At 41.2% G+C, this 21,322-nt stretch overlaps 1 protein-coding gene across 1 annotated transcript; it reads left to right on the top strand.

Annotated features, from left to right (window-relative positions):
* The first annotated feature begins 14,121 nt into the window (after positions 1–14,121).
* Positions 14,122–15,096, top strand: LOC129642032 (olfactory receptor 18-like). The gene has a single exon (XM_055566594.1). The coding sequence runs from the start codon at positions 14,209–14,211 to the stop codon at positions 15,094–15,096; it is 888 nt and encodes a 295-aa protein (XP_055422569.1). The 5' UTR covers positions 14,122–14,208.
* Positions 15,097–21,322: the final 6,226 nt, after the last annotated feature.

A 21,322-nucleotide genomic window follows, 5' to 3' on the forward strand; every position in this document is an offset into this window, starting at 1 on the left:
CTTTTATATTACTGTAGGATTGCAAAGGACCACATTGTCAGAAAGGGGAATGTTTCCTTTGAGCAGTGGCATCCTGGTTAGGACTTCACCAAGCTTCCCAGTCTTCAGTCAGGATAACTCAGTTTTGGGGCTCCTTTTGTTTTCTACAAAATGAGCTTTTGAAACTCCTAAGAGATGCAACACATCATTTTTGTGGTAGTTATCTTGGTGTTCTGAAAACTTTCCATAACTAAATTAATTTGCTTTACATTTTCCAACCAAGGATAAACAGTTATCCACTGCATTGATTGAAATGTAAATAGTAAAGAAGGGAATCCATGCAACAGAAGATGAATTCATATGATTCAGTGGGAAAAGATATAGCACATTAAAATTACTTGTACTTTTAAAATATTATGTTAAATATATGTCCTAAAATACTATATTTATTCTCCATTCATCTCAGCAAATGATAGGCAAGTAATCTTGGAAAAGGCCAAAGGAAATTTGCTTTTTTGTGTATAAGGTTTAATTTCAAGGATGTTCTGTAAAATTTTCTAGCTGTTATTTTCAGACTGCATCATCTTAAAGATTTCTAAAGATAAGTAAACATATGAATTTTTCAATTTGAGAATATTATAATGGAATATGCACATTTGAGTATTACTCGTAAACTTTCTACAACATTCATGAAATGCCTTTCCATAATGAATAACACTGGCAAAATAGGGTAAATACCCCACGTCCGAGGTCAGGGGCAGCAGCCAAGAGGAGCTACCCCATGTCTGAGGTCAGGGGCGGCAGCCGTGAGTGCCAGGCTGTGACGGCACAGGAGCAACCGAGAGGAGCTACCCACATCCGAGGTCAGGGGCAGTGGCTGGGAGGAGCTACCCCACACTCGAGGTCAGGGGCAGCGGCCAGAGGAGCAACCCCGCGTCCAAGGAACAGTAGCTGTGTGGGCACAGGAGGGCCGAGAGGAGCCATTCCACATTCAAGGTCAGGGGGTGCAGCAGTGAGGAGATACCCCTCGTCCAAGGTAAGGAGCAGTGGCTGCGCTTTGCTGGAGCAGCCATGAAGAGATACCCCAAGTCCAAGGTAAGAAAACCCAAGTAAGATGGTAAGTGTTGCAAGAGGGCATGAGAGGGCAAACACACTGAAACCATAATCACAGAAAACTAGTCAATCAAATCACACTAGGACCACAGCCTGGTGTAACTCAATTAAACTAAGCCATGCCCTGTGGGGCCACCAAAGACGGGTGGGTCATGGTAGAGAGGTCTGACAGAATGTAGTGCCCTGGAGAAGGGAATGGCAAACCACTTCAGTATTCTTGCCTTGAGAGCCCCATGAACAGTATGAAAAGGCAAAATGATAGGGTACTGAAAGAGGACTCCCCAGGTCGGTAGGTGCCCAATATGCTACTGGAGATCAGTGGAGAAATAACTCCAGAAAGAATCAAGGGATGGAGCCAAAGCAAAAACAATACCCAGTTGTGGATGTGACTGGTGGTAGAAGCAAGGTTCAATGCTGTGGAGAGCAATATTGCATAGGAACCTGGAATGTTAGGTACGTGAAGCAAGGCAAATTGGAAGTGGTCAAACAGGAGATGGCAAGAGTGAACATAGATATTCTAGGAATCAGCAAACTAAAATGGACTGCAATGGGTGAATTTAACTCAGATGACCATTATATCTACTACTGCGGGCAGGAATCCCTCAGAAGAAATGGAGTGGCCATCATGGTCAACAAAAGAGTCCGAAATGCAGTACTTGGATGCAATCTCAAAAATGACAGAATGATCTCTGTTCGTTTCCAAGGCAACCATTCAATACTACAGTAATCCAAGTCTATGCCCCAACCAGTAACCCTGAAGAAGCTGAAGTTGAATGGTTCTATGAAGACCTACAAGACCTTTTAGAACTAATACCCAAAAAAGATGTCCTTTTCATTATAGGGGACTGGAATGCAAAAGTAGGAAGTCAAGAAACACCTGGAGTAACAGGCAAATTTGGCTTTGGAAGACGGAATGAAGCAGGGCAAAGGCTAATAGAGTTTTCTCAAGAGAATGCACTGGTCATAACAAACACCCTTTTCCAACAACACAAGAGAAGACTCTACACATGGGCATCACCAGATGGGCAACACCGAAATCAGATTGTTTATATTATTTGCAGCCAAAGATGGAGAAGCTCTATACAGTCAATAAAAACAAGACCGGGAGCTGACTATGGCTCAGATCATGAACTCCTTATTGCCAAATTCAGACTTAAAGAGAGTAGGGAAAACCACTAGACCATTCAGGTATGACCTAAATCAAATTCCTTATGATTATACAGTGGAAGTGAGAAATAGATTTAAGGGACTAGATCTGATAGATAGAGTGCCGGATGAACTATGGATGGAGGTTCGTGACATTGAACAGGAGACAGGGATCAAGATCATCCGCATGGAAAAGAAATGCAAAAAAGCAAAATGGCTGTCTGGGGAGGTCTTACAAATAGCTGTGAAAAGAAGAGAAGCGAAAAGCAAAGGAGAAAAGGAAAGATATAAGCATCTGAATGCAGAGTTCCAAAGAAGAGCAAGGAGACATAAGAAAGCCTTCCTCAGATATCAATGCAAAGAAATAGAGGAAAACAACAGAATGGGAAAGACTAGAGATCTCTTCAAGAAAATTAGAGATACCAAGGGAACATTTCATGCAAAGATGGGCTCGATAAAGGACAGAAATGGTATGGACCTAACAGAAGCAGAAGATATTAAGAAGAGGTGGCAAGATTACACAGAAGAACTGAACAAAAAAGATCTTCACGACCAAGTTAATCACAATGGTGTGATCACTCACCTAGAGCCAGACATCCTGGAATGCAAAGTCAAGTGGGCTTTAGAAAGCATCACTATGAACAAAGCTAGTGGAGGTGATGGAATTACAGTTGAGCTAATTAAAATCCTCAAAGATGATGCTGTGAGAGTGCTGCACTCAGTATGTCAGCAAATTTGTAAAACTCAGCAGTGGCCACAGGACTGGGAAAGGTCAGTTTTCATTCCAATCCCAAAGAAAGGCAATGCCAAGGAATGCTCAAACTACTGCACAATGGCACTCATCTCACATGCTAGTAAAGTAATGCTCAAAATTCTCCAAGCCAGGCTTCAGCAATACGTGAACTGTAAACTTCCTGATGTTCAAGCTGGTTTTAGAAAAGGCAGAGGAACCAGAGATCAAATTGCCAACATCCGCTGGATCATGGAAAAAGCAAGAGAGTTCCAGAAAAAACATCTATTTCTGCTTTACTGACTATGCCAAAGCCTTTGACTGTGTGGATCACAATAAACTGTGGAAAATTCTGAAAGAGATGGGAATACCAGACCACCTGACTGGCCTCTTGAGAAACCTATATGCAGGTTAGGAAGCAAGAGTTAGAACTGGACATGGAACAACAGACTGGTTCCAAATAGGAAAAGGAGTACTCAAGGCTGTATATTGTCACTCTGTTTATTTAATTTCTATGCAGAGTACATCATGAGAAACGCTGGGCTGGAAGAACCACAAGCTGGAATCAAGATTGCCGGGAGAAATATCAATAACCTCAGATATACAGATGACACCACCCTTATGGCAGAAAGTGAAGAGGAACTAAAAAGCCTCTTGATGAAAGTGAAAGATGAGAGTGAAAAAGTTGGCTTAAAGCTCAACATTCAGAAAACGAAGATCATGGCATCCGGTCCCATCACTTCATGGGAAATAGATGGGGAAACAGTGGAATCAGTGGCTGACTTTATTTTGTGGGGCTCCAAAATCACTGCAAATGGTGACTGCAGCCATGAAATTAAAAGACGCTTACTCCTTGGAAGGAAAGTTATGACCAACCTAGATAGTATATTGAAAAGCAGAGACATTACTTTGCCAACAAAGGTCCATCTAGTCAAGGCTATGGTTTTTCCAGTAGTCATGTATGGATATGAGAGTTGGATTGTGAAGAAAGCTGAGCCCCGAAGAATTGATGCTTTTGAACTGTGTTGTTGGAGAAGACTCTTGAGAGTCCCTTGGACTGCAAGGAGATCCAACCAGTCCATTTTGAAGGAGATCAGCCCTGGGTGTTCTTTGGAAGGAATGATGCTAAAGCTGAAACTCCAGTACTTTGTCCACCTCATGTTATGAGTTGACTCATTGGAAAAGACCCTGATGCTGGGAGGGATTGGGGGCAGAAGGAGAAGGGGACAACAGAGGATGAGATGGCTGGATGGCATCACTGACTCGATATACGTGAGTCTGAGTGAACTCTTGGAGATGGTGATGGACAGGGAGGCCTGGCATGCTGCAATTCATGGGGTCACAAGGAGTCAGACACGACTGAGCAACTGAACTGAACTGAACTGAATGCATTTTTGCCCTGGACTAATTCATTTAAGTGCTTCAACACACAGTCTCTCCCTTTCGTATGTGTCTATAAATATCTGCCATGTGCTCTCTCCTAAAAATACCCTCTGGTACTTATCCACACACAGGTAAATACCATTCTTCCCTCCACATCCAATTTGATTTTGGTATAAATTAAATGTTTCTTCATATCAGTCAATGACAAACCAATCTCCATATTCCTCAGCAACGAGGTCTCTAAGTCAGAAAGGCTGCATGGACAGGGTTCAGAAGGTTACATCACACCAATCTCCACCTACATCCCACTTTATACAATAGGAAAAAATTGGGTAAGCCCAACCACATTTTATTTATTAAAGTCTTCAAGAACTGAGGCCACAAATGTATCTAAGGAAGATATATTCTGAATTTAGCTGATTGTTCTCTAATTAGAAAAAAATCAGAACACTTGGAAGATTTGTTACATTTTTCCATGGAATGGCTGCAAGTTGTGCTGATATTGATGCAGGGGCTCTCCTAGTGTATCAGAAGCCAGGGATCTACTTGAGACTGCACAACTTGAAGCAGTAGAGTAGGGTCTACAGAAGTACCCCACTTCTGTAGAAGAGGTTTGACTCAAATGGTAGTTTGTGTCCAGGGAAGCTTTGCTGAGGTTGTGGGATGAATTTGGGAATATGCTGGAAAGTAGAAGGACAGGATCTGAGTCTTGAATTGCTAGGAGCACAAAGTCATTATAAAGATGAGGACAGTAGCAGGGTGGGGGCTGGAGGGTGCAAGATCTGAGATGTTTTCAATGATGCCAAATATTGGTGATCATTATTTTGTGTATTTCCTTTCCATCGAATCAAGACATACATAGTGACTCGATTACAATGATAAGAATGTGGATGAAATGTTGGGAAGTTACTTCTGGGAACAGAGTAAAGTAATCTAGTTTTCTTTCCGGCTCCTCTTTCTTGCATTCTTGATGGCTCACATGGATAAAACCCAGCTGCCTCACCAGGAGGCCATGTGTCAAGGAACTGAAGGAATTCTCTGGACAATATTATGTGAACAGATGAGTCCCACCAACAACCTCGTGAGTGTGCTTGAAAGTGGACACCTGCTGATTCAGCCCTGAGATGCCTGCAGCCCTGGCTGACACCTTGATTAAAACCTTCTGGTAGGCCTGTCAAAGTATTTAATTAAAGTATCAAATATTAAATAATAAGCAAAAATCAATATTTTTCTAATATGCCAGAGAAAAAGCTTAGAACTGAAGATTTGTTCAAATTAAGAGAAAAGTTATCCTTGCAAATATTAACTGTGAAAATGGAAAGTATATCACATCCTTTGTATAGAACTGATCCTGCATAGATGTCATGATTGATACAATGGATTTGCAGCTATCAAACCACATTGAGTGGTCAAACTGAGGACAGAAGTCTAAATTTTATATTAAGATCCAGCTAGTTAGAATTAATAAGTAAGAGTACAGGAGAATTTCCTCCTGAGGATAAGAGGGACATAGACCCTTTCCAGGACATTCACTTTTCTCCTTTCCCTGTTCTGTTCATATTAACAAGTCTCCAGAGATTGGGACAACAGGGACCAACTGGATAATGATGAGCTTTCAGCACTGAACCCTAAGTTAATATCACTGTAAATACACGGTGCCTCCAGCTCTTTAGTTTGCCTGTTCTAATATCAGAAATCCACACCTATGTCTCCAATCCATTGTAGGAACCTGCCTCAGAAGGTCCAGCCTGAGTCTGTCTTCCTGCCTGTCCTGAGGAAGGACCCTGAGACTTCATCACACACCAGGAAGGAGAGGATCAGTGAGTCTGTGCTCCTTGGTCATGAACCAGCAGAGATGCCGCCCAGCCCAGTAAGTGTTGAGGGAGACAGACACGGATGAAGGGAGTTTGGGAGCATGATGTTTTTTTCCTCGACAAGGCAAATGTGACAGTTGGAACAGTTAGGTGGGAGGGCATCAATGTACAAATTTTGGTTCAGAGCCTTATACTGTATATTTTTGTTCCTGGTTGGGGTGTGAGAACTCTCATTCAGAGTTCTGCTTCCACCCTCACTGGTTCTGGCTGTGACTGGCATCTCCCCGACCACAGCAGTGAATGGGTCTCTATACATTTCCCCCTCAGCACTTTAAGGAATTCTGAAAACAGTGATGACAAGGTGGATGACATTAACCACCTGCTAAGTCACTTCAGTCATGTCTGACTCTGTGCAACCGTTTGGACTGTAGCCTGCCAGGCTACTCTGTCCTAGGGATTCTCCAGGCGAGAATACTGGAGTGGGTTGTCATGCCCTCCTCCAGCGGATCTTCCCTACCCAGGGACTGAACCCACGTCTCTTATGCTTCCTGCTTTGGCAGGCAGGTTCTTTACCACTAGCACTCCCTGGGAAGCCCAATATTAACCATAATGTACTGTAACTGTGGTTTTCCGAAGTGCCAGGCTCAAAAGTATGTGTTTTATTTCTTGCTTGATTTCATCTGCATAATCTCCTGATAATAAGTGCACAGACATCATTATTTTAATAACAGTAAATGCATACAGAATTTTATGTAATTTATATCTGATCATAAGTTTGAAAGCATTGAAGCCCATCAGTCTAGGCAGACTGACTCCAGACACAGGACACATGGGCAGTCCTCCTCCTGCAAACCCCAAAAGTCCTGTCGCCTCCTTGTCAGTCCTGGCAGACTCACTGCTCACTGTGTCCTTCCCTTTAGAGTTTTCTGGAGGACACAGAGGAGGGCAGTAGGCAGCACTGGCTGCATCTATTATAAAAAGGGTGGCCAAGATCACAAGCAATGTCTTAGAGAAAAGGGACACAGGATAATTCAGGGAGATTCTCTGTTGATCCTGCTCCCAGATGTAATGTTGACTGTCTACTTTCTCCTTCATGCTCATAATCAGCATACTCAATCACACAAAATGATATACATTCAGAGTCTTATTGTTTATTCTTACTTAGGAAACTGAAAACAGTTTTATAAATGTACTTCATACATATCTGTGGTTAGATATCCATGGGTATTCCAGCCAAGTCGCTTCAGTTGTGTCTGACTCTTTGGGACCCCACGGACTGTAGCCCACCAGGCTCCTCTATCCATGGGATTCTTCAGGCAAGAATATTGGAGTGGGTTGCTATGCCCTTCTCCAGGGGATCTTCCTGACCCAGGGATCAAACCCACATTTCTTACATCTCCTGCATTGGCAGGCGGGTTCTAGCACCACCTGGGAAGTCTGCTTAAAACTTTCAGAATGCCTGGATACAGTGAAATTTTGTATGAAGGAATCTGGCTGACACCTTCATTTTGAATTCTGTTCGTTTCACTTATTATCAGTTTATTTGAGAACAAGTTCTTAGTATAAATGAGCTAAAGATTGTTCACTGAATGTATTACTTGTTGATGCAACTTCAGTGAATTACAATCAAATAAATAATGGATGCCGTCTATGTATAATAACTGTGTGATGGATGCATAATGAAAGGCAAGAATGCAGAGTTCCAAAGAATAGCAAGGAGAGATAAGAAAGCCTTCCTCAGTGATCAGTGCAAAGTAATAGAGGAAAACAACAGAATAGGAAAGACTAGAGATCTCTTCAAGAAAATCAGAGATACCAAGGGAACATTTCATGCAAAGATGGGCACAATAAAGGACGGAAATGGTATAGACCTAACAGAAGCAGAAGATATTAAGAAGAGGTGGCAAGAATACACAGAACTATACAAAAAAGATCTTCATGACCCAGATAATCACGATGGTATGATCACTGACCTAGAGCCAGACATCCTGGAATGCAAAGTCAAGTGGGCCTTAGGAAGCATCATTACTAACAAAGCTAGTAGAGGTGATGGAATTCCAGTTGAGCTATTTCAAATCCTCAAAGATGATGCTGTGAGAAAAGATATGCCAGCAAATTTCAAAAACTCAGAGAAAAGGTCAGTTTTTATTCCAATCCCTAAGGCATTGAAACATGTATAATATCATATGTGAAACAAATTGCCAGTCCAGGTTCGATGCATGATACAGAATGCTCGGGGCTGGCGCACTGGGATGACCCAGAGGGATGGTATGGGGAGGGAGGAAAGAGGGTGGTTCAGGATGCTGAACACGTGTACACCCGTGGCGGATTCATGTTGATGTATGGCAAGACCAATACAATATTTTAAAGTAATTAGCCTCCAATTAAAATAAATACATTTTTTTAAATAATAATAATTAATTAAATAAATAATTAAAGTTATTAAAAAAAAACAAAGGCAATGCCAAAGAATGCTCAAATTACCACACAATTGCACTCATCTCACACAATAGCAAAGTAATTCTCAAAATTCTCCAAACCAAGCTTCAACAGTATATGAACTGTGAACTTCCAGAGGTTGAAGTTGGATTTAGAAAAGGCAGAGGGACCAGAGATCAAATTGCCAACATCCATTGGATCATCAAAAGCAAGAGAGTTCCAGAAAAACATATATTTCTGCGTTATTGACTATGACAAAGCCTTTGACTGTGTGGATCACAACAAACTGTGGAAAATTCTTCAAGAGATGGGAATACGAGACCACCTGACCTTCCTCCTGAGAAATCTGTATGCAGGTCAGGAAGCAACAGTTAGAACTGGACATGGAACAACAGACTGGTTCGAAATAGGAAAAGGAGTACATCAAGGCTGTATACTGTCACCCTGCTTGTTTAACTTAGATGCAGAGTACATCATGAGAAACGCTGGGCTGGAGGAAGCACAGCTAGAATCAAGAATGCTGGGAGAAATATCAATAACCTCAGATATGCAGATGACACCACCCTTATGGCAGAAAGCAAAAAAGAACTAAAGAGCCTCTTGATGAAAGTGCAAGAGGAGAGTGAAAAAGTTGGCTTAAAGCTCAACATTCAGAAAACGAAGATCATGGCATCCGGTCCCATCACTTCATGGGAAATAGATGGGGAAACAGTGGAAACAGTGTCAGACTTTATTTTTCTGGGCTCCAAAATCACTGCAGATGGTGACTGCAGCCATGAAATTAAAAGATGCTTGCTCCTTGGAAGAAAAGCTAAGACCAACCTAGACAGCATATTGAAAACCAGAGACATTACTTTGCCAACAAAGTTCCATCTAGTCAACGCTATGGTTTTTCCAGTAGTCAAATATGGATGTGAGAGTTGGACTATAAGGAAAGCTGAGCACCGAAGAATTGATGCTTTTGAACTGTGGTGTTGGAGAAGACGCTTGAGAGTCCCTTGGACTGCAAGGATATCCAACAGTCCATCCTAAAGGAAATCAGTCCTGAATATTCGTTGGAACCTAAAACTCCAGTACTTTGGCCACCTGATGCAAAGAAGAACTGACTAGTTGAAAAAGACCTGGATGCTGGGAAAGACTTAAGGCAGGAGGAGAAGTGGACTTAGAGGATGAGATGATTGGATGGCATCACCGACTCATTGAACATGATTTTGAGTAAACTCCGGAAGTTGGTGATGGACAGGGAGGCCTGGCATGCTGCAGTCCATGGGTCACAAAGAGTCAGACACAACTGAGTGACTGAACTGAACTGAATGATAAGGCTAATTTTCACATCATGTGACTTAAATATCTGGTGACCTGATGGTATATTTTTCCTACATGCTGACAGAATATTTGGTTTTGTTTATATTTTACATAGATGAAAGAAAACAACGGAGGCTCTTTTATTTCTGATTCCCCAGAGCCTACTGGATTTCCTTGGGCTTCCCAGGTGGTGCTAGTGGTAAAGAACCTGCCTGCCAAAGCTTGAGACATAAGAGACGAGGGTTGGATCCCTGGGTCAGAAAGATCCCCTGGAGAAGGGCGTGGTAACACATTTCAGTATTCTTGCCTGGAGAATCCCATGGACAGAGGAGCCTGGCAGGCTATGGTCCATAGAGTCGCAGAGTCAGACACAACTGAAGCTACTTAGCATGCACACACCAGAGCCTACATCCTGATATCACAGAGGAGATATCAAGAATTTTTTTTTAAAGCCCTGTTAAGATTTGAATAAAAACTTCCATTTTGCGTGGAAATAAAGTGTTCAATAAAGTCCCCACACAATCAACCACACATACCACTGTTTTCATCCTTTTCAGAAATATCCCAAGGGACAGAGACAAGATAAAGTTGTGTTTATATGTGTGTATCTCATGAACTTTCTCTGGGGCCTATTATTTTCCATTGAGTAGCATCAGCAGCATTCAATGATTGGAAAACCACTGCAGAAAGTTGCACAAATATGGGGGGTGGGGTGCAAGTCAGAAAATAAGAGGACAGAACATCTTTTTTTTAATTTTTTTTTTAACTTTACAATATTGTATTGGTTTTGCCATATATCAACATGAATCCACCACAGGTATACACATCTTAATGCATGAGTTGAGACACATTTTAGGATTTGTTGTCATCCATGATTCAAGATCACTGAAACAGGAAATGCCTGAATCTCTCTTCCATATAACCCATGAAATACCATTAAATTTGGGATCTGTGTTTCTTTGCTAAATGCAGTACCCCAAATTGAAATTCTTTTTAAAAAATGACCAAATATCTGTTAAGCTCCAAACTTCTTTTAGGTACCATGTACATTCTACAGGTGCAATTTAGACATTTTTCCAGAAGGAACAGAGGCACAGAGAGGTGGAAAGGTTTACAGACATTTCATTAATAGAGGGTGAAAGACCCAGAACTCAGTCATTGATCTACTTATTCCTGCACCAGTTCTCAACCAACTTCACTGCTAATACTGTGACTGTTTCTTTCCAAACCTACTTTGGCCTCAGTTTTGGGTTTTTTTTTCATTATTTTATTGGAATGTAACTGCTTTACAATGTTGTGTTTTTTTCTGCTGTACAACATCATGAATCAGCTATATGTGTGCATATATCCCCTCCCTCTTGAGCCTGCTTCCCACCCTCCCATCCCACCCTTCTAGATCATCACAGAGCACCAAGCTGAGCTCCCCATGCTATACAGCAGCTTCCAACTAGCCATCTACTTTATGCATGGTAATGTATATATGTCAATGCTACTCTCTCAATTTGGTCTCAGTTTTGAAATGAAGAGAAAATAATTGATTCACCCTCTTTGGGCTCAGAGTGTCAACCAGAGAATTATGGGAATGAGGCAGTATTATAGAGGGACCATAAAGGCACTAACATGATGGAATATAGGATTTTATATGAATAGTCATGTTTTGCAGTCCAGTTTTGAAATATAAGATTGATAAGATCTCCTGTAGAAGATGAAAAATCATGTGCAGGTATCATGAAATGATCAAAAGACAGATTTCAATAATATATTCATATGATACCTTAATAAGGGTGGATGTTAACAGTCCATGAGTTGCAGAATCAGATATCACTAAATGATTGAGCATGCACGCTTGCAGTTGATAGAAAATATTTTTTGCATTGAAATGAACATAGGCAATTAATATTAATAAGGCTGGACATGCACTAATTGTTAGTTATTGAATAACTAACTGTTGAACACTCACATATCATACACAAATTCTCACTTGTATGACACAGAGAGTTACAAGAAATTTCACAGGATTGCTGTAAAACAAAGTTGATATATATAATAATATAACAAAATAATATATGTGACATTAAATATTTAGTAGATATGTAAATGTTGTTATAGTTATTGCATTTTAATATATGTTAAATATATTTTTTAATAATGCTAATTTTTTGAAAAATTTTTATTGAAGAATAGTTGATTTATTATGTTGTGTTTGTTTTGGGTGTAAAGCAAAGTGAAATAGTCATACATACACATACTTTTTTACATTTACACTCTTTTTTAGATTGTTTCCCATATAGGTTATTACAGAATATTGAGTGGAATCCTTTGTTCTAGACAGTAGGTCCTTTATTAGCTATTTATTTGATGTATGTGTTAATCACTCAGTCATGTCCGACTCTTTGAGAGTCCATGAATTGTAGCCCGCCAGGCTCCTCTGTCCATGGCATTTTCCAGGCATGTTAGTCAGCAATAAAAAAAAATAATGAAATAATGCCACTTACAGCAACATGGATGAACTTAAACATGGCCATACAATACACTACAGTAGTCTTGCCTGGAGAATCCCCATGGACAGAGGAGCCTGGCTGGCTACAGTCCATGGGGTTGCAAAGAGTCAGACATGACTTAGCAACTAAAACACCATCTACCTATTTGTATATCTATCTACTTGCCTATACTTAACTTTCCATCTATTCATCTGTATCTCTATCTATCCACGCATTTATGGGGACTTTTCTGGTGGCTCGGTTGGTAAAGAATCTTCCTGCCCAATGCAAGAGATATGGGTTCCATCCCTGGGTCAGGAAGGTTCCCTGGAGAAGGAAATGGCTCCCCACTCCGGAATTCTTGCCTGGAAAATCCCGTGGAGAGAGGAGCCTGGCAGGCTATCGTCCATAGGGTCGCAAAAGAGTTGGGGGATCAAACCCAGGTCTCCCACATTGCAGGAGGATTCTTTGCCAGCTGAGCCACCAGGGAAGCACCAAGATTATATATATTGGGTTGAAACAAATAACCTCACGTTAAAAAAATATTCTAATGTTTCAAAATCTTATTGTTGTTTAAATATTAACAGAGCCCTCAGGCTTCCCTGATAGCTCAGTTGGTAAAGAATCCACCTGCAATGCAGGAGACCCCAGTTTGATTCCTGGGTCGGGAAGATCCCCTAGAGAAGGGATAGGCTACCCACTCCAGTATTCTTGGGCTTCCCTTGTAGCGCAGCTGGTAAGGAATCCGCCTGCAATATGGAAGACCTGGGATCGATCCCTGGGTTGGGAAGATAAGATCCCCCTGGAGAAGGGAAAGGCTACCCACTCCAGTATTCTGGCCTGGAGAATTCCATTGACTGTATAGTCCATGGGTTTGCAAAGAGTCGGACACTACTGAGCGACTTTCACGTTCACATGTACTAATATCATTTTTGCAGTCCTCAGCAATGTTTCATTATGTACACTTAAGGAGACCATACTTCTTGTAGTTTGATTCCAGCAAAACCAATGGTATGAAGTATATACTTAATGACTTTTTAAAAGCCAACTCTCAAATTAATTAATTAATTAAAGGACAACTCTCATTTTTGAGTAAATACTTATTGTTTGAAACAGGAAATTCAGGAAATCGAAGAATGATAAAAAATTATGAAGATTACTATGACACAAAAATGTTTTCTGACTGTTAATCTTAAATTTAGAATTCAGATGACACAGTCCTATGTTTCATAGAGTGCTTACAAACATTCTAAATGAAGGAAATTTCTAGACTGTATTTAATTAAAATAAGATTTATATAACTATGCCTCACTTTCTTTCAATTTGAATATTTTTCTTTTTTATTTTTTTTATTGGGGGAAAATTGTTTTACAGTGTTGTATTGGTTTCTGCCATACAACAATGGGAATTAGCCATAATCATACATACTTTTTCTTAGAGGGGGCAGTTATCATTCTAGATTTTTTTCTAAAGAGAAGACTATTTTTTAGTGAGATCATGGATTTACTATCTCCAACATTCTTGTGCCTCTTTTACCCGTCAGTCCAGGACCTACAAAATAATTGTGTATAGAGAGGTGGAGAAGGAGAAAGCAATAAAGGAACAGTTCTGAGCAGATAGAATTTGTCACACTGAGATACATTGCTAAAGGCCCTGGAGTGAATGATCTTAGAAATGAATTCCTAGAATCCAAAATACAGACAGAGTACTGCATGACCATATAATTATTTCCTTTTTTCCACTAATTCTTTTCTTTTTTAAAAGGTGTCCAATCTACATAGAACCACAAAGCCTAAGAAATGTATCAGAATTCTTCCTCATGGGTCTTTCAGATGATCCAGAACTTCAGCCTTTCCTCTTTGGACTATTCCTATCCATGTACCTGGTCACCATGCTAGGAAACCTACTCATCATTCTGGCAGTCTCCTCTGACCCCCACCTTCACACCCCCATGTACTTCTTCCTCTCCAACCTATCCTTGGCGGATATAGGTTTCATCTCCACCACAGTCCCCAAGATGATTGTGAACATCCAGTCTCACAGCAGAGTCATCTCCTATGCAGGCTGCCTGACACAGATGTCCATTTTTATCCTCTTTGGAGGGATGGATTGTATGCTGCTGTCTGTGATGGCCTATGACAGGTTTGTGGCCATCTGTCACCCACTGCACTACCAGGTCATCATGAATCCATGCACCTGCTGCAAATTAATTTCAGTGTCTTTTTTTGTTAGCCTTTTGAACTCCCAAGTGCAGAATATGATTGTGTTACAACTTACCTGCTTCAAGGATGTGAAAATATCTAATTTCTTCTGTGACCCTTCTCAACTGCTCAACTTTACCTGTTCTGACATGCTCAAAAATAACATAGTCATGTATTTTGTTGGTGCCATTTTTGGTTTTATTCCTTTCTCCAGAATCTTTTTCTCTTACTGTAAAATTCTTTCCTCCATTCTGAGAGCTCACTCATCAGGTAGGAAATACAAAGCCTTCTCCACCTGTGGCTCTCACCTGGCAGTTGTTTGCTTATTTTATGGAACAGGTCTTGGTGTGTGCCTCAGTTCAGCCATCTCACAATCTCCCAGGAAGGATGCAGTGGCCTCTGTGGTGTACACTGTGGTCACCCCCATGCTGAACCCCTTCATCTACAGCCTGAGGAACCAAGACATCAAAAGGGCCATGTGGAGGTTTCTCAGAAAAATAATCTAAGCTCAGTCCCTGTGCCACCTATTTGGAGTGTAGGCTGGAAAATGCAGTAAAACTAAGCATGTTGACCTGAAACCCTACCTCTTTCATCTCATCATTTTTGTAGCTCTCATGGCCTTGATGCCTCTCCTTGCTGAACAACTGAGTGTTTCTTCTTTTGGTATTGTTTTAATGGGACTGGGGGAGACTTCTAGGATCCTTTGTCCATCTTAATCATGGCATTATTGAGTAGTTTTCATCTATGGTGATTCTATTGTTTATTATCTGTGGTCCAAGGATCCTGAAAAGATGAATAACTCTTTCTATATATTTAAATTTCACATCTTTTTTCACAGCTCTGATGTATTTTCCATAAAATTTTCTCAAGTTTGAAGTCTATTTACACAGGCTATATGTGACATCAACCTTGGTTATTATTGAAATCATCAGGAAGTTTAAAAACACTGACACCAGCCCCAAGGAATGAGATGGGGAGAGAGGAAGGAGCAGGGTTCAGGATGGGGAACACATGTACACCCATGGTGGATTCATGTCAATGTATGGCAAAACCAATGCAATATTGTAAAGTAAAATAAATAAATAAAACTGAGGTTAAAAAAAAAATACTGACAACTAGGTCTCACAACCAGAGACTGATATTATACTTCAGTGTGTCCTGAGGATTTTTAAAAGCACTTAAAAGGCTCCAGTCTGGACAAGGTTTAGAACTTCTGATTTCAGTCATATCTTTGATTCCAGGATGACTTGTGCACCTTGAATCCTAACAGCTCTTGGACAATGATCAGAACTCAAGGTGGGAAGATATGAAGAGCTTACCATGGCAACAGGCAATTTTCCCCTTTCTGAATCATTATTCTTCACATATAGTCTCTCTCTACACCATAGAGTTGGGTGTAAGTGCTGGTTATGAAGCTACTATCTCTGCTCCAAACTCACACTTCTGCACTTGCTTTGGGCTGGGGCTCTTAAAATCACTGCTCTGTTTACCATCTTGTGTTCTTACATTCATTCATGCATGCCCATTGCTCAATTATGTCTGACTCTTCACAAGCCCATGAACTAGAGAAGGGATAGGCTACCCACTCCAGTATTCTTGGGCTTCCCTTGTGGGTCAGCTGGTAAAGAATCCACCTGGAATGTGGGAGACCTGGATTTGATCCCTGGGTTGGGAAGATCCCCTGGAGAAGGGAAAGGCTACCCACTCCTGTATTCTGGCCTGGAGAATTCCTTGGAGTCACAAAAAGCTGGACATGACTGAGCAACTTCCACATTTCACTTTCACAGGCTCCTCAGTCCTTAGGATTTTCTAGGCAAGAATACTGGAGTGAGTTGCCATTTCCTTCTCCATGGGATCTTCCCAACCCCGAGCTCAAATCCATACCTCCTCCATCTCCTGCATCGCCAAGAGAATTGCTTACCACTGCGCCACCAAGGAAGCCATTTAATTAAGTACCAGTTACCAACAAATGTGTACAAATCAATAGTTTTCTAATATGCCAATGTATACAATTAGAGCAAAAACTTAGAGCTGATGACATTTCAGATAAGCAAATAATAAAAACATGTAAATCTCCATCCTATAAAATGCCAACCAAAGCAAAGACTAAGGAAAAGAAAATAAGTTATCCTTGGTGGTGGCTTAGTCGCTAAGTCGTGTTCAACTCTTTTTGACCTCATGGACTGTAGCCTGTCAGGCTCTACTGTCCATGGAATTTCCCAGGCAAGAATACTGGAGTGGATTACCATTTACTTCTCCACGGGATCTTTCTGCTGCCAGAATCAAATCCCGGTCTCCTGCATTGTAGGCAGATATTTTAACGACTGAGCTACAAAGATCATGAACTCCTTATTGCCAAATTCAGACTTAAATTGAAGAAAGTAGGGAAAACTACTAGACCATTCAGGTATGACCTAAATCAAATCCCTTATGATTATACAGTGGAAGTGAGAAGTAGATTTAAGGGACTAGATCTGATAGATAGAGTGCCTGATGAACTATGGACTGAGGTTCATGACATTGTACAGAAGACAGGGATCAAGATCATCCCCATGGAAAAGAAATGCAAAAAAAGCAAAATGGCTGTCTGGGGAGGCCTTACATATAGCTGTGAAAAGAAGAGAGAGCGAAAAGCAAAGGAGAAAAGTAAAGATATAAGCATCTGAATGCAGAGTTCCAAAGAATAGCAAGGAGACATAAGAAAGCCTTCCTCAGATATCAATGCAAAGAAATAGAGGAAAACAACAGAATAGGAAAGATTAGAGATCTCTTTAAGAAAACTAGAGATACCAAGGGAACATTTCATGTAAAGATGGGCTTGATAAAGGACAGAAATGGTATGGACCTAACAGAAGAAGAAGATATTAAGAAGAGGTGGCAAGAATACACAGAAGAACTGTACAAAAAAGATCTTCATGATCCAGATAATCACGATGGTATGATCACTCACCTAGAGCCAGACATCCTGGAATGTGAAGTCAAGTGGGCCTTAGAAAGCATCACTACGAACAAAGCTAGTGGAGGTGATGGAATTCCAGTTGAGCTATTTCAAATCCTGAAAGATGATGCTGTGAAAGTGCTGCACTCAGTATGCCAGCAAATTTGGAAAACTCAGCAGTGGCCACAGGACTGGAAAAGGTCAGTTTTCATTCCAATCCCAAAGAAAGGCAATGCCAAAGAATGCTCAAACTACTGCACAATTGCACTCATCTTACACACTAGTAAAGTAATGCTGAAAATTCTCCAAGCCAGGCTTCAGCAATAGGTGAAGCGTGAACTTCCAGATGTTCAAGCTGGTTTTAGAAAAGGCAGAGGAAGCAGAGATCAAATTGCCAACATCCACTGCATCATCTAAAAAGCAAGACAGTTCCAGAAAAACATCTATTTTTGCTTTATTGACTATGACAAAGCTTTTGACTGTGTGGATCCCAATAAACTGTGGACAATTCTGAAAAAGATAGGAATACCACACCACCTGACCTGCCTCTTGAGAAACCTATATGCAGGTCAGGAAGCAACAGTTCGAACTGGACATGGAACAACAGACTGGTTCCAAATAGGAAAAGGAGTATGTCAAGGTTGTATATTGTCACCCTGCTTATTTAACTTATATGCAGAGTACATCATGAGAAACGCTGGGCTGGAGGAAGCACAAGGTGGAATCAAGATTGCCGGGAGAAATATCAATAACCTCAGATATGCAGATGACACCACCCTTATGGCAGAAAGTGAAGAGGAACCAAAAAGCCTCTTGATAAAGTGAAAGAGGAGAGTGAAAAAGTTGGCTTAAAGCTCAACATTCAGAAAACGAAGATCATGGCATCCGGTCCCATCACTTCATGGGAAATAGATGGGGAAAGAGTAGAAACAGTGTCAGACTTTCTTTTGGGGGGGCTCCAAAATCACTGCAGATGGTGATTGCAGCCATGAAATTAAAAGACGCTTACTCCTTGGAAGGAAAGTTATGACCAACCTAGACAGCATATTCAAAAGCAGAGACATTACTTTGCCAACAAAAGTCCATCTAGTCAAGGCTATGGTTTTTCCAGTGGTCATGTATGGATGTGAGAGTTGGACTGTGAAGAAGGCTGAGCGCTGAAAAATTGATGCTTTTGAACTGTGGTGTTAGAGAAGACTCTTGAGAGTCCCTTGGACTGCAAGGAGATCCAACCAGTCCATTCTAAAGTAGATCAGTCCTGGGTGTTCTTTGAAAGGAATGATGCTAAAGCTGAAACTCCAGTACTTTGGCCACCTCATGCAAAGAGTTGACTCATTGGAAAAGACTCTGATGCTGGGAGGGATTGGCGGCAGGAGGAGAAGGGGACGACAGAGGATGAGATGGCTGGATGGCATCACTGACTTGATGGACGTGAGTTTGAGTGAACTCTGGTAGTTGGTGATGGACAGGGAGGCCTGGCTTGCTGCAATTCATGGGGTCACAAAGAGTTGGACATGACTGAGTGACTGAAATGAACTGAACTGAACTGAGCTACAAAGGAAGTCCCCAGTTATACTTAGAGACAAATAATAACTGAGAAAATGGAAAAGGTATTACATCCTTGGTGTAGACCTAATGCTGCATAGATTTCACATGAAATACAATGGATTTACAGATATCAAAATTTCATGTTAAAGTGCTTAAAAAAACAAAAACCTGAATTTTATGTTAAAATCCTGCAAATTGGAAGGAAGAAGTAAAAGTGGACCTCCACCTGAGGAGAGAGGATCCCAGACCCTCCTAAGGATATTCACTTTTCTTTTTTTTTTTCCCCCCTTTTCCACTAATATTAAAAAGGAGATTGGGACAACATGGACCAACTGGCTAATTATACCGTTTATGCATTAAGCCCTAGGTCATATCAATGTAAATAATTGGCTGGTGCCATCTACACATTAGTTTGCCAGTTCTAAGTGTGTGGATCTATACCTGTGTCTCCTCCATTTCGAAGCACCTGCATTGGACGTTCCCCACCTGAATCTGTCTTCCTGCCCATCCTGAAAAGGGACCCTGAGAGTTCGTCACACATCAGGCAGGAGAGGGGTCATGAGTCTATGCTCCTTGGTCATGCTCCACCAGAGATGCAGCCCAGCCCAGTAAGTGTTGAGGGGGAGACAGTGATTGAAGGAGGAACCACTGGGAGCAATATTTTATGTTCAGGAGGAACAAACATGACAATAGAGATGGAAAGTTGAGAGGGCACTGATATACAAGATTTTGTATCAGAGCCCTATGAAGTTTAAGTTCTTGGTTCTGATTAGGTTGTGAGAACTCTCATTCAGAGGTCTAATTCTATCCTCATTGGTTCTGATTCTGGCTGGCATTTCTCCAACTATAGCAGCACATGGGTCTCTAAATTTCACGTAAGCAGTCTAATGATCCTGAAAGCAGTGATGAGGATGATAAGGAAGATAACATTAACCATAATATCATGTACTGTTGCTGAGGTCATCCCCAGAGCCAGGCACTGAGGTCTGTGTTTTATGTATGTTGTTTGATTTCATCTACATAACCCCTCCAAATTATAAGTACAGACACATTATTAATACTTTTTTAGCTGCTCTGGGCCTTCATTGCTGCACACAGACTTTCTCTAGTTGCAGAAAGAGGGGGCTACTCTCTAGTTGCAGTGCTGTGGCTTCTCATTGCTGTGGCTTCTCTTGTGGAGCATGGGCTCGAGGAGCATGGACTCAGTAGTTGTGGCAGATGGGCTTACTTGTCCCGGTGCATGTGGGATCCTGGAACAGGAATCAAACCCATGTCCCCTGCTTTGGCAGGTGGATTCTTAACCACTGAACCATCAGTGAAGCCCTCATTAGCACTTTAAGAAAAGGAAAGGCTTGCAGCATTTTCTGTAACTTGTACCAGGTCATGAGGTAGAAAGTGTTGAAGCCAGATTGGAAGCCGGTGAATCTGGGCAGATTTCCTCCAGACAGAGGGCACCTAGACTAGACAGTGCCCCCTGAAAACCCAGAGTGACATGACTGGGCAGTCCTGGAAGAGACTTCCTACTTACCACACCCTTCCCTTTGGAGTTTTCCAGAGGACACAAAGGCTGAACTTGCTGCATCGCTCATAGGAAGGAAGGGTGGGTGAGATCACCAGCAAACTCATTAATAGAAGGAACCCAGACACTTCAAGGCAGATTTATCTGCTTATCCTGCTCCTGGATTTTAACTGTTCACTTCTTCATCCACATTTATAATCCACCTACTCAATCACAAAAGGAAATATAAAGTCAGAGTCTTGTTGTTCATCTTTACTCAGAAAATAAAAACACTAATAAATATACCTCAGACATATCTCTGATTAGACCTTGGTACCTTTGTCTTCCCTGGTGACTCAGACTGTAAAGAATCTGCCTTCAATGGAGGAGACCTGGGTTCAATCCCTGGGTTGAGAAGATCCCCTAGAGAAGGAAATGGCAAGTCACTCCTCTTTCCTTGCCTGGAGAATTCCATGGACAGAGGCTACAGTTGGACATGACTGAGACCAACCTTTTCACTTTTTCATCTTTGCTTAAACCTTTCAGAAAGTCTGGAAACAACTAAATTAGTGTGTGGGACTCAGAGACTGACAACTTGTTTTTGAATCCTGTGTGCTCCCCTTATTCTTAGCATATTATGGGGCAATTTCATAGTATCTCTGAGATGTAGGATTGCCAAATGTGTTGATTCCTTATGATACAACGCCACTGAAGTAAGACTAAACAAATAATGGATGCCTTCTATGCA

The sequence above is a fragment of the Bubalus kerabau genome, chromosome 1 (genome assembly GCF_029407905.1).
Source record: "Bubalus kerabau isolate K-KA32 ecotype Philippines breed swamp buffalo chromosome 1, PCC_UOA_SB_1v2, whole genome shotgun sequence".
NCBI classification, from domain to species: Eukaryota; Metazoa; Chordata; class Mammalia; order Artiodactyla; family Bovidae; genus Bubalus; species Bubalus kerabau.